The sequence below is a fragment of the Colossoma macropomum genome, unplaced genomic scaffold (assembly GCF_904425465.1).
Source record: "Colossoma macropomum unplaced genomic scaffold, Colossoma_macropomum, whole genome shotgun sequence".
NCBI lineage: Eukaryota > Metazoa > Chordata > Actinopteri > Characiformes > Serrasalmidae > Colossoma > Colossoma macropomum.
In genome coordinates, this window is record NW_023494790.1 from 37,435,997 (window position 1) to 37,449,151 (window position 13,155).

At 41.5% G+C, this 13,155-nt stretch overlaps 2 protein-coding genes across 2 annotated transcripts; both read right to left on the reverse strand.

Moving 5' to 3' along the window:
• Window positions 1-255: 255 nt before the first annotated feature.
• On the reverse strand, window positions 256-4,199 carry LOC118809744 (60S ribosomal protein L19). The gene is made up of 6 exons (XM_036573292.1): window positions 4,135-4,199; window positions 2,610-2,716; window positions 2,364-2,486; window positions 1,581-1,701; window positions 963-1,073; window positions 256-429 (listed from the first exon to the last, which is right to left on the reverse strand). Exons 1-6 carry the CDS (start codon window positions 4,137-4,139, stop codon window positions 306-308), a joined length of 591 nt encoding a protein of 196 aa, XP_036429185.1. The 5' UTR covers window positions 4,140-4,199; the 3' UTR covers window positions 256-305.
• A 4,860-nt stretch (window positions 4,200-9,059) lies between these two features.
• On the reverse strand, window positions 9,060-12,868 carry LOC118809745 (zinc finger and SCAN domain-containing protein 5B-like). The gene is made up of 3 exons (XM_036573293.1): window positions 12,552-12,868; window positions 10,421-10,609; window positions 9,060-10,260 (listed from the first exon to the last, which is right to left on the reverse strand). The coding sequence occupies exons 2-3, from the start codon at window positions 10,605-10,607 to the stop codon at window positions 9,296-9,298; spliced, it is 1,152 nt and encodes a 383-aa protein (XP_036429186.1). The 5' UTR covers window positions 10,608-10,609; window positions 12,552-12,868; the 3' UTR covers window positions 9,060-9,295.
• Between the last annotated feature and the right edge of the window lie 287 nt (window positions 12,869-13,155).

Genomic DNA, 13,155 nt, shown 5'->3' on the forward strand with positions numbered 1-13,155 from the left:
TTCCATACTACACTAATTATTGAGTACAGAACTAATTAGGAACCTTGATTTTAGAGACTAGTGTCTGATTGGAAGCTGCTTTACCCTCAACAGCAGTTGGCAGAGGAAAACTCATTTTTAGACTCAGCTTTATTTAACTTAAAATCCCTTTGAGGTAATAATGTCACTGATGTTACTGTGCTGCTCCTGTAAAGCTACTTTGGAGATCTGTTGGCACTACTTGTATTTTTAAGGATAAAACAAGACGAGACAAGCTGACTTTTGTGTGTGTTTTATTATAACTGAAAGAGGGGCACTTTAAAGGCTCATTTCTTGGTCTCCTCCTCCTTTGACAGGTTTTTGATGATTTCTTCTTTCTTGGCCTGCAGACGCTCCTCGCGACGCTTACGGGCCTCACGGGTCTTAGAGCGGCGAGCCTCAGCCTGGTCACTGTAGAGAAACAGAGGTGATTGTTAAACCTATGACAGTTTTCAACATCAGCGGTTTAAATATAATTCTGTGTGAAGTTCTTGCTAAAACTAATCGAGTTTATCAAAGAAAATGTGGTTCATCAAATTAAGTGACGTTTCTGTGGCGTTTTGGATGCTGTGCAATCAAAACATACCTGCTATAATAACAGTTTACAGTCGAGTATTAGAGTCTGAGTGGACACTGAAGAGATGCTTGAAAACAAGCATGTCCTGTATGTTCATATACGGGACATTCAGCTCGCTTTATATCTGAGCGTCTCTGACAATTCAGACAATAAGTGGTCCGTCTCAGACTAGTCAAGTTATGGACATCCACCTTATGAACTCTGTCCACTTAGTCAGGACAGGAAATTGTGTAGATTCTGAGGCTCAGTTTACCTACAGAGCTACATGTGAAGCCTTAATTCTAACACTAATAATGCAGAACTTCATATAAAGCCTGAGACACAAATGGATGGGATAAAATGACACAAACTTGACAGTTTGACTTACGATAGGAGCTTCTTGCGAGCCCTGTCGGCCTTCAGTTTGTGGATGTGCTCCATGAGGATACGCTTGTTCTTGAAGACGTTACCCTTGGCCCGGAGGTACAGGCTGTGGTACCTAGGGGGCAAAAAAAAGCCCAGCTTTAATGACGGTAACAGTACTGAAATTAAATCGTCTCTTAAAATCCTATTGCATAAAACATCAATACATCATGAAGTGTATGTATAGCTTCTTTGTGAGGTTTGTGAACAAGGCAGAACTGAAAATGCACAAGCAAAACACTACGCTTTGAAACACCATGAAAAACACTTAGAAAATTTAATTAAGTAATAGGAAGACAAAATCTGGTAAAAATAAACAATGAGCTCATTCAATAGACTATGCAGCTGTACACTGTTTACAGGTTCCCTAATAATTGGTCTAAATCTGTTATAAAACATACAGCTCAGTGTTCTAGACTCTAATGAAAGTGTACTGACAACTACCGATCGCTTATCATGACAAACTGTTAAGGTGCTGCGAGCATCAACATCATGAAGGACTCATCTGTAGTATTTTCTAATTGACATCCCCAAAAAAACAGCTAAGATTCTAATCACACATCTGTATGGTGACACTTCTTACATGTGCCTGTCGATCTTCTTGGACTCCCTGTAACGCCGGAGCAGGCGACGCAGAATTCGCATGCGGCGCATCCAGCACAGCTTCTCTGGCATACGGGCGTTCGCCGTACCCTTCCTCTTACCTGCGCAGAGGCAAAAAGATGGCAAGAATGTCAGAGACTGTCATCCTATCATCTGCAGGCCAAGGGGAAAAAGTTCATGCGAGACAATGATTGAAGACAAGCTTAGATTATAAGAGTGCATTGCTTGACTTAAAGTGTAGAGCAGAAACATTCATGACAAAGACATTCAAAGTTTGTTCTTATTCCTGACATTTGAGTAAAATGAGACTCGCCCCATTGAAGTGTTCAACGATTTAAACTGTTTGCTTCAAGTTTTAATGCGCCATAGGAAGACTCCATGTCAAACTAATTTTGTTCAAATTAGAGCTGGGCAATATGGCAAAATGTAATTTCATGCTACTTTAGGGAGTTTAATAATACAGTGTCAGTTTTTTCCGACATCCAGTAAGTCTGAACAGACAAAGTAGTGTCACATTTTAAAAACACTCCCAAAAACTAGGAATCCAATTATTTGCATTCATCATTTCCATAAATCCAAGTAAACAGGTCTAATTATGGTCTTTCTAAATCAAACACTGAGTTGGGGATGTATAAGTACTAATTATATCCATCCTATACTCAAAAAGGCATAGAGACATTCTCATGATAATCATATTGCCCACCACTAGCTTAAATGGAATCCCATTTTCACCAACAGTGTGGAAATTATTCCAAATACGCACCGACACCCATATGGCGACCCTTGCGGCGCGCCATTGTGTTTTTGCGGCAGCGGGCGCGGGAGTGCACCGTGACGGGCTTCTTGATGATCAGACCATCCTTCACCAGTTTGCGGATCTGCTGGCCTGGAAAATAAAAGTATACAAGTTCAAAAATGTATCTGTGTGAATGAAGCTGACGTTCTTATGAACAGCAAACTGAGCTCTTTTAAAATTCCTAAACCTAAAGTTAGAAGGGAAAAGTCTTACGGGAGTTGGCGTTAGCAATCTCATTGGTTTCATTGGGGTCCAGCCAGACCTTCTTCTTGCCACAGCGCAAGACGCTGGACGCCAAGCGCTTTTGGAGCCTGAGCATGCTGAAACAAGAAAAAACGCACAAGATCATTATTAAAATTAAGAAACTAAAATAAAGGCACTAAATGAACAGCACACAGTCTGATACAACCTGAACTGAGAAACAGAAAACCATGGACTGGTGATTCACTGAAGGCTTGTCTCAATTATCTGAACTATATTATGCTTAAGACTATCCACTACAGGAGACTGGTGTTGTACTCTGAATCTGTCCTTATACATTAAAAAGGGAACTCCACCAGTTTTTCAAAATTTCTGCATGATCAAATGGTTGACATGTCAACAAAGCCATTCAGAGTGGTTTGGTGTGAAATGCTCAGTTCTAGAGAAACTCAGTCAGAACTGTTGACAGTGGTGGTGACAGATGTCCACCTCTAAAAGCTCCCTCACAAAAAAAAAATGGTTACGAATTCACTGCACTGATGTCTGTCACATTTGTTTTATCATAGTTTGACAAATTTATAAAGAAATATATTTTTATTAATGTACTTTAACCCATTCATGGCAGAGAGGTACAGGCAGGGCGTTGTAGGGCAAAATAATCCCTAAAGAACTTTTTTTTTTTCAGATTTTCCACTATTTTACCATCATTGCCGTTACATATATAAATCCAGAAGACTCGTGTAGGTTCACTGGTGGTTTTGAACAGTAAATAAATTGGCTTTATTTCCATTGTAACGTTAGACATGTGGAGCCAGGGCTCCTATCAGCACCACCACAGTGAATTTGTCAAGTTTCTCTACAAATGAATTCTTCCACTCTGAAAGACTTTATATCGTTATCACTTAACTATGGAGCAATTTTGAAAAATCGGTGGTAGCCTCCTTTAAATCCGAAACTAACTCAGGACTTAAATACACGAACGTTGCGTATTTATATTCCTTACTGGCAGCAACCAGTTTACAGCACGACACAAGCACAGACTCCACGTCTCTCTACCGTCACGATATGAACGGTGAACGTCAGAAAGCCGCCGTTTAAACCCGTTAGACACTTTAATGTACCTAAAACACTGTAAACACACGAACGTCCACACGGTGAGCTGGACGGCTAACGTTAGCTGAAATGCTAGCAGCAACGTAGCGAGCTGAACGGTCGAAACAGAAAATAATCACGTAAACCGACACAACCTGCTAAACACTCCAGTGTTTAATACTTTAATGCAGAAACCGCATTAAATCCGCTTTATTCGCGTTAAACCGCTTTATTTCGTGACTGCTCCGCACATCGCGTGTCGGCCTGAGGCCTTCGCGCTTTTCCCCCACATTTAGGGCTTTTTAACAGATTTTCACACACAAATCAGAGCAGTGTGGGGCGGGTACGGCGTCTCCGAGCATTAACGTGCGATAGAACTGCAGAATTTGTGCATTTTTGTCCCGTTTTGTCGGACTTTTTGCCCGTTTGCGGCTCCAGGTCTTACCTCATGGCTGCGGGTCTTAGAGAGAAAAGAACGAGGCGGGCGGAGCCTACCAATATAAGGACATGCGCACTGGGTACGGCAGACAACCGAACGTCAGTCTGGAAATAAACTTACACAGATAGATCAGTCCTGCGATGTGGTTTGTATCATATATGTTTTTGGCTAATTTAAAAAACCGTAATGTCCTTTTATCTAATAAAAACCTAAAAACGTCCAAAGTTACAATCGTAAAGAACAGTGCGCCCCTGCCGCTACTCAGATGGTACGTTCCAAAAAAAGATCGGAAATGCATTGTGGAATTTGTAGTGAGTGCCACCAGAGGGCGCTGTATTGCATACACATTAATCCAGTTTGTTAACATTGCTGCACAGTACGTTTTTATTTGTTGTTCAATTTTCTATTATGTGTTTATAGAATTCCTGTACTGTGTCTGTCTGAGAGATCAGTGATGTATTTGAACGTATGGCCTCAGTTTACATCACATTCACATAGTGATATTAACTTGATTCAAAAGGGGAAAGAAGATAATGAAAAAAATGCTTCCTAGCATAAAAGTCACAATTTGTCTGATATGGAATTCTCTCTCTGAGTATATTTGTATATGTATATGTTTGTACAGATCATATACTCTCTTATCTTGCACTTCAATGTTCTGAAAACTGTGTAAGCTCGAACTACCTTATAGGTCCACTATAGTGTGTACAGTTACACACTATAGCCTTACAATCCACTTCAATGCTTGCAATTAATATTATTATTAACCAAATAATAGCTGCTATTATATCTGAGTAAGGTTTTAATGAAATTGAGTTACAATGTGTTTTAGGCCTTTTACAATTTGTGAATGCAAGCCTATGTGCTTGCTATCCTGCTGTAGTTTCCTCCTGACACTCCCCCTTGTGGACAATCTTCAACCTGCTAAACGTGATAGAGTTGCTCAGTCCCAAATGGCTCTTCATTGAACTGTATGCAGTGGTGAACCATGACAATGTGAGCTAGACCTTCAGTTTGGGTCATAAATGTCTAAACTCAGTCAAAACATGATAAACAAAAACATACAATAATGCTAACTTCTGCTAGCGGCCCTATGGGATTCAAGTAATTTGTTAGCGCCAAGCTAGTGGTGATACGTGTGAACATTTTTTGCCTTTTCTAGATTAAACACACATTTGTAGCTTCGTTCCTTGTTTTACTTAAAGCTTGTTACAGACACATTAGCATGTTATACCTTGTACCAGTTTCACAGTGACTCAGTAGTGAGCTCTGGTTAACAGCTGCTGCTGTTTTGCGCTTCTAACAACCCACTGATTAGGCTGCCGTTTGTATTGGCGGTCAGTGATGTATCTAGAACTTCCAGAAGGCCTAGAGCAGGGGTGTCAAACTCAACCACTAAAAGGGCCACATTAAAAATATCATCAAATCTGTGGTTTTTATTTAATTTTTATTTAATGTTGAGCTGTAAACCCAAACTGGCCATTGTTTATTCAAAATATAAAAAATCTTCAGTAATAAAATAGACACTTGTAGTAGATCTTGAAATATTACATGGACACTTGAAATATTCAAAACATAAATGTTCTCAGGAGCTCAGTTTTTTAAACGTACCTTGTTTGCACACCTGGAATCCTTTCTTTGCTCCAAGGTCATTAATTCTTGGGCTCAGTTTCTGAGCTGCTGAGCTAATATTAAGTGTTTATATTGGTTGAACTGCGGCTGAAATGCATTTTGGTGATCTAACTGGTGTGGAATTGTGTAGAATTGTGTAGAACTGAGGTGTAACCACCGTCCCATAGACTGTTGTTGGGGTAGGAGAGTCGGAGTGCGTCACATTGCAGTCCATGCTGGGGACTGTAGTGCAGCACATTGTGAAATAAGCTAATATGAACAGAAAATTAAAATACTTTCGCGGGCTGGATAGGATTGTGTGGCGGTCCTGATCTGGCCCGCGGGCCTTGTGTTTGACACATGGGGCCTAGAGTGATGTTTTTTCTCATGAAATTGGTTCCAGCCATTGGAAATCAAAATGTGATTGCTTGATTCCTCTGTGATAGTTAGTCTAGCACATGTGGCCTTCTCTTCAGCTTCTGAAGTCCTAACCAATAGGAGAGCTCGCTGTGCTTTATCTACCTAGATACCACAGAGAAAAACAATTCCTGATTGGTCAATTTTTCACTCTGCGTTAAGAATTTAACCCTTTTGTTCCTTAACCATGGAACAAGAGTAGTATTGTAAGGAGTTTAATTACAAGCAGAGTAAAACTGAACTAAAAAGTACAGATATGTATTTTTTTAGTTCTCTGAAATCATCAGGCCTTTTCTGAAGGCCTAGAAGGGCCTGAGGGTTCCCCTCTGATGGGGTGAACAAACTTGTATTTCATAAAATAGATAGTACTGCACTACTTTGGAGCACAGAGACCATCTATATTCTTTTATTTAATCCTTGGTACCTGAATGTGTATTAAGCCCTGTGGTAGACTGAAAGGACACTATAATCCATTACTTCAGTCCCCGAGATGATGCTGAGAGGTCTTTTTTCTTTGAAGCCACTGTCCCATCCCGAAGTCCACAGCTGTGGTTCTGCTTAAAGTCAATGTGAAACAGAACCAACAGCACATTTCGTTTACGTACCGCATTTCTGAATGAAACATGGTGTCAGGGAGGGTCTCTGAGCTAGCAGAGCATTTTCTCTCAATGATAAGTGGGGGTGGTGGGATGAGGGAGGTGAAACATTTTTGGTTAATTTTATTTTTGTTGCCTGCTGATGTAATCGGAAAAAATCAGAAGACATTTTTGAGGTGGGCAAAAGTCATTATATTTGATGGAAGGGGGGATCCAGGGGAAAATGAGAACTTTGTCTTTAAAATAAGATGAATCTTATTTTTATATTTATATTACCAGAGATGTTAAATAACAATCCAGGTCCAGCTGTAAGTGCTTATGTGACGTATTTCCAAATGTACCAAAAGTGCACAAGCACTCGTTTAGACCACAAGCATACAGATATGCATCATATCTTCATCAAAGAGGTAGTTGTGCACATTCTTATGATGTTAACGTTCATCCTATATGTTCATCCTATATTTCCAAAACAGCCTATTAGATCGTCACCAACACACTGAACCCTGGGATATATACTTAGCTCAATAGAGCTTCAATGCATATTTGGGACAGAGTGTTGGTGTAGTTTGGTCTTACACACTGTGCTTTTATACAACCCTGTTTCCAAAAAAGTTGGGGAGCTGTGCAAAATGTAAACAAAAACAGAATGCAGTGATGTGCAAATCGTTTAAACCAATTTAAACAATTTAATTGAAAATAGTACAAAGACAAGATATCAACATTGAAACTAAGAAATTTTATTTTGTTTTTGAAAAATAGAAGCCGATTTTGAATTTGGTGCCAGCAATACATTCAAAAAGGTTAGGAGAGGAGCAACAAAAGACTGGTAAAGTTGTAGAACATCTCACAACTAATCAGGTTAATTAGCAACAGATTAACAACGTTTGGTTATAAAAAGATCATCCCAGAGAGGCGGAGTCTTTCAGAAGTAAAGATGAGGAGGGGTTCACCACTCTGTGAAAGACTGCACAATCAAATAGCACAATTCAAGAATAACGTTTCTCAAAATTGCAAAGAACTTGGGGATTTCATCAACTACAGTACGTGATATCTTTAAAAGATTCAGAGAATCCAGAAAAATCTCTGTATGTAGGCCTAAAACCAATATTGGATGACCGTGATCTTTGGGCCATCAGACGGCACTGCATTAAAAACACACAAAAACTCCATAGTGGAAATCACTGTATGGGCACAGAAACACTTCTGAAAACCACTGTTTCTGAACACAGTTCATCAGTGCATCCACAAATACAAGATAAAACTCTACCATGCAAAAAAAGACCCACATATGAACAGGATCCAGAAGTGCTGCCGCCTTCTCTGGGCCCAGCTCATTTAAGATGGACTGAGACGAAGTGGAAAAGTGTTCTGTGGTCTGACAAATCAACATTTGAAATTCTTTTTGGAAGTTATGGGCGCCGCGTCCCCTGGGCTAAAGAAGAGAGAAACCATCCAGCTTGCTATCAGCACACAGTTCAAAAGCCAGTATTCATGATGGTATAGTGGCATTAGTGCACATGGCATTGGTGACTTGCACATCTGTAAAGGCACCATTAATGCTGAATGATATACACAGCATATGTATATATCATTATATTGGAGCAACATATGCTGCCATCCGGACGACGCCTTTTTCAGGGAAGGCCTTGATCATTTCAGCAAGACAATCTCAAACCACATTCTGCATGTATTACAACAGCATTGCTCCATATTAAAAGAGTCCAGGTGCTAAACTGACCTGCCTGCAGTCCAGATCTGCAACCTTTTTACAACATTTGGCGCATTATGAAATGAAAAATACGACAAAGGAGACCCTGAACTGTCGAGCAGCTGAAATCCTATATCAAACAAGAATGGAAAACATTTCCCTTTCAAAACTACAGCAGTGTCTCCTCAGTTCCCGAACGCTTACAGAGTGTTGTTAAAAGAAGAGGTGATGAAACACAGTGGTAAACATCCTGCCTCAACTTGTCTGAAACATGTCGCTGACATCAAATTCAAAATAGGCATATATTTTCAAAAAAACAATAACATTTCTCAGTTTCAACATTTGATATGTTGTCTTTGTAACATTCTCCAATAAATATAGGATCTAACTTATTTGCACACCATTATATTTTGTTTTTACTTACATTTTGCACAGCATCCCAACTTTTTTTGGAAACATGGTTGTACATCTGAGAAATGGGACACACTTGAATACTTACTGGAAAGCAAACAAATGTGCATGAAACCACACTGACCAAGGCGTCTACCAGTTCTTGCTTTATATTGCAATTCTGTCTTGCTTCAATAAAAAAAGACTCAAAAAGTTCAAGCTTTATTAGATAACACAGAGGAAAGTTTCCTTTTGGAGGCAGAATAAGCAGTCAAGTAATAAATCATAATATATGGCAGTATGTCACACTGCAGTACTTGGCATATCACAAATTTTAAATATTCGTGATTCAGTCTTATTGTATGGAGCGATTTGAGCCTGAGAGTTATAAGCCAGGACGATAAAGTACTTCACATTTAAAAAGGTCAAAATCGAGTCACCGATTCTAAACACTCTGGCCGACATGAGTCTGTTGGTGCTTCCTGAAGTTGCTGGAGTGGCTGAAGCGTTTTCCGCAGAGGCTGCAGCCGTACGGCCTTTCCCCCGTGTGGTACCTCTGATGGATCTTCAGGTAGCCGGACTGACTGAAGCGTTTGCCGCACACGGTGCATAAATACGGTTTTTCTCCTGTGTGAACCCTCTTGTGCTTCTTAAAGTCTCCCGCGTGGCTGAAGCTGCGGCTGCAGAAGGGGCAGCAGAAGCGTTTTTCATGGAAGTTTCTGATGGATAAACCATTCAGAAGTTCGTCGTGTCTCTGGTTCCTCGCATCTAAAGCAGCGTTAATGTCGTTCATGTCTTCGGCCGTCAGCCTCTCCAAAGGTCCATTTAGATCAAACTGGACGAGTCCAGAGGCGCCAGGTTGTTCCGCCTGTTCTCCACTCGCGTTAAACGCTACAGTGTCAAAAACCAAACCTTGAGGCGCGTAAACCGTGTACCCGTCCGATTCCGCTTCCGTTTTAATTTCATGAGAAGACAAAGCGGGCTCGTTGACGGTTAAGACGTCAACACTGTGTGCATCTTTGCTGAAATTTTGACTTACATGGTGGTCTGTCCTTTTCACCGACGTGGCATTATGGGAATTGTAGTCCGACGATTTGGAGCACTCAGGCGCCAATACTCGATGCTCCGTTTCCGCTTTGATGTTGAATCCTGATGTCGAGGGCTGCGCCTTCGGCTCTAAATCGTGAGAGAACGTAGGTGGGCTTTGGCGAGGAGGCTCAGAGTCAATGGGACTTGTGTCTGGTTCTTTGGGTCCATGTGCACGGTTCTGATGATCACCATTGAGAAAACAATCCACTGTCTGTTTTATCTCTCCATTCGTCTGAGTGCTGCTCTCATGCATGACCGATAAAGAGTCGGTTTCATTCCTTTTCACCAAATCATGGCTTGGGCTAACAGGATGGTCTCCTCCTGCAGAACACAACAAAACATGAACAGTTACTCACAAAGCATATCAGGTTATTTTTAACTGTGGCTCTTTTTTAAATGTACTCAAAACATCCTAGTCAATATGATTTCTGTTAGATTGGTATTAGTAGATTCCGGAAAACCAGGCTGGAAGGTGCCTCACCACGATTTCTGTTGGATTTGTCCTGGAGCTCTTGTAACCTCTTCCGCAGTCTCTCGTTCTCTCTCTGTGTCCGGGCAGTTTTTTCCTGATATTCCGAGACCGTCTCCCTCACCGCCTCCAACACTTCTTGCACGGCGGCCGAGAGCAGCTTGGCGACCCGAGCGTTCAGCCGCTCCACTTTCGACATGGCTAATGACAGAGAGGACAGACCAGCTTTAACAATACACCACAATGTAATTTGCACTGTAGGTAGCTAGCACATAGACTTTTGGCCATCAATATGCATACTAACTAGAACATATAGGTCAGGGGTCGCAGCCCAAACGTTAAAAAGAGTCATTTTGTCCTTTCAACAAAAATCAATCCGATGTGGGAGCCACAACATTTTATGTCCATTTTATTGAAGTAACGTTTTACCATCTTGGCTGTAAATATGTCTCAGTATGTGCTAATAAATAAATGAAAGCACAGACTCACTTTACGCTCTGCTTTAAGCTTTTGCTCAGCTATAGCTGCTTTTCTCGCATCTCTGGCAGGAAACTTTTCCACAAAGTAAATTAGTTTCTTGTAAAATTTCTCTCAATGTTTGAATTTTTACGAGGCCGAAATCGCTTCTCATTCTCCAGCTTCTTGTTATAATTTTCCTGTACCACCTTAAACGGTGCCTGAGGCGCCCGAATGTAACTGCTACACCATTAAAGGTGGAACGGGAAAATTATAACAAGAAGCTGGAGAACGAGAACGACTTCAGCTTCGCGACTATCAGGAAACCAGCTGGAGTGATTATAAACACAAATAAATCCATTCGTCTCCAAATTGTCCTTTCGTTAGCTACTAGCTAGGTGAGATTCTCTGCGTTGCTATGGTGACCAGCAGTCTGCGCTGATCTTCAGGGTTAAAGGGTGAATCAGCAGTTCTACATTAACTCCAGAGTTTAAGACCATTTATTGTTAAACTGTGTTGAACGACCAGCAGAGCTTTATTTTACTGTAAAGGAGGATTATTTTATTTTTACCTACAAATCTGATTCTGCTGTGGAGCCGCAACAGGACAGTAAAAGAGCCGCATGGTGCCGAGCCCTGGGTTTGGCAGAGCTCAGAATTTTTGTCATTTTGCGTAGATGCATTTGAACCAGAATGCACAGAATTTGGACCGCAAGTCTAGTACTGGTTTAGCTGATCACCCAGTATGGTCATGCTGGTTGACCAGCATACCAGCACTCAAAACACGCCATAAGCTGGTTTTGGTGATGACCAGCATCCAAACCACAGCATATGCTGGTGAGCAGCTATGCAGGTTTTTCTAGCAGGGTTAACGTTGCAGGTCCTGGTTCTATATGGGTGCAACGCTGGTGAAATCAGAGACGAATCACCCCCACAGAGCAGGTACTATTTGGGTGGTGGATCATTCTCAGCACTGCAGTAACACTGACGTGGTGGTGGTGTGTTAGTGTGTGTTGTGCTGGTCTGAGTGGATCAGACACAACAGTGCTGCTGGAGCTTTTAAACACCTCAGTGTTGCTGCTGGACTGAGAACCAAAAACATCCAGCCAACAGCGTCCTGTGGGCAGCGTCCTGTGACCACTGATGAAGGACTAGAGGATGACCAACACAAACTGTGCAGCAGCAGATGAGCTATCGTCTCTGACTTTACATCTACAAGGTGGACTGACAAGGTAGGAGTGTCTAATAGAGTGGACAGTGAGTGGACATGCTGTGTCTGATCCACTTGCACCAGTGCATAACACACTAACACACCACCACCACGTCAGCGTTACTGCAGCGCTCAGAATGACCCACCACCCAAATAGTACCTGCTCTGTGGGGGTCCACGGGGGTCCTGACCATTGAAGAACAGGGTAACAAAGTACGCAGAGAAACAGATGGACTACAGTCTGTAACTGTTGAACTACAGAGTGAATCTGTATGGTCAGTGGAGCTGATGAAATGGGACACTGAGTGTAAATACAAGGAGGTTGTTTCGCTGTAGGTTTACTACCGTAATAACAGTGTAATACTCTTTAATGCGCACTAGCTGAGAGCGTATTTAAGCCTAACCGAGGTTTCCCAGACAAAAGCGTTCAATTTAAGCATATTAAATAAAGCTAATGACCCGCTTTCTGCCCTCTTACCTGTTCTTATTGTGTCCTGCGTCTCGTTTCACTGTATTTTCTGAAGCGCGGAGCTGAAACAGACGGTCAGCTAACGAGTCCGAGCTAACGCTGCTGGGCCGAATCCATGGTTGACCGCTGAGCTACACACCGCTGAGAACAACTTCAGCTGTTTCCTCCTGAAGAAGCTCCACTGCGCACATCTGCGGCTTTATTTCTTCCGTTGTGTTGTGGTTCTGCTGTCTAACAGGTCGACTTCCAGCCCAGTTCTACAGGCTAACATAGGCAGCATGCTAACCCTTCAGGCGAACGTCAACAAAGCTGGTGCACGGAGCTGAACGCTGGGTTGCCAGACATCAAAATCCCCCGTACTGGAGTAAACAAATGAACCCATATAACAGACCTGCTGCTCATCAGTTGCTTTTTTTTTTAAATCTAATTAACAATGCCATGTTTCTCAGACGTGCTTGTACTTAAATAATTTATATAACGTGAGAACGTTTTCCGTCATGATTATGACTTGCTGTTTCATAAATATGACTTACTTTCTCAAAATTATGACTAGTATCTCATAGTATGACTCAAAATTCTGACTTCGTATCTTATTAATATGATTTACTTTCTC

Coding starts and splice junctions, on each gene's coding strand:
- LOC118809745 (XM_036573293.1), bottom strand. CDS start 10,607: ATGTCGAAAGTGGAGCGGCTGAACGCTCGGGTCGCCAAGCTGCTCTCG. Junction 10,261..10,420: donor CAAATCCAACAGAAATCGTG/GTGAGGCACCTT, acceptor TGTGTTCTGCAG/GAGGAGACCATCCTGTTAGC.
- LOC118809744 (XM_036573292.1), bottom strand. Junction 1,702..2,363: donor GGGTCGCCATATGGGTGTCG/GTGCGTATTTGG, acceptor GCCTCTGCGCAG/GTAAGAGGAAGGGTACGGCG. Junction 430..962: donor GCTCGCAAGAAGCTCCTATC/GTAAGTCAAACT, acceptor GTTTCTCTACAG/TGACCAGGCTGAGGCTCGCC.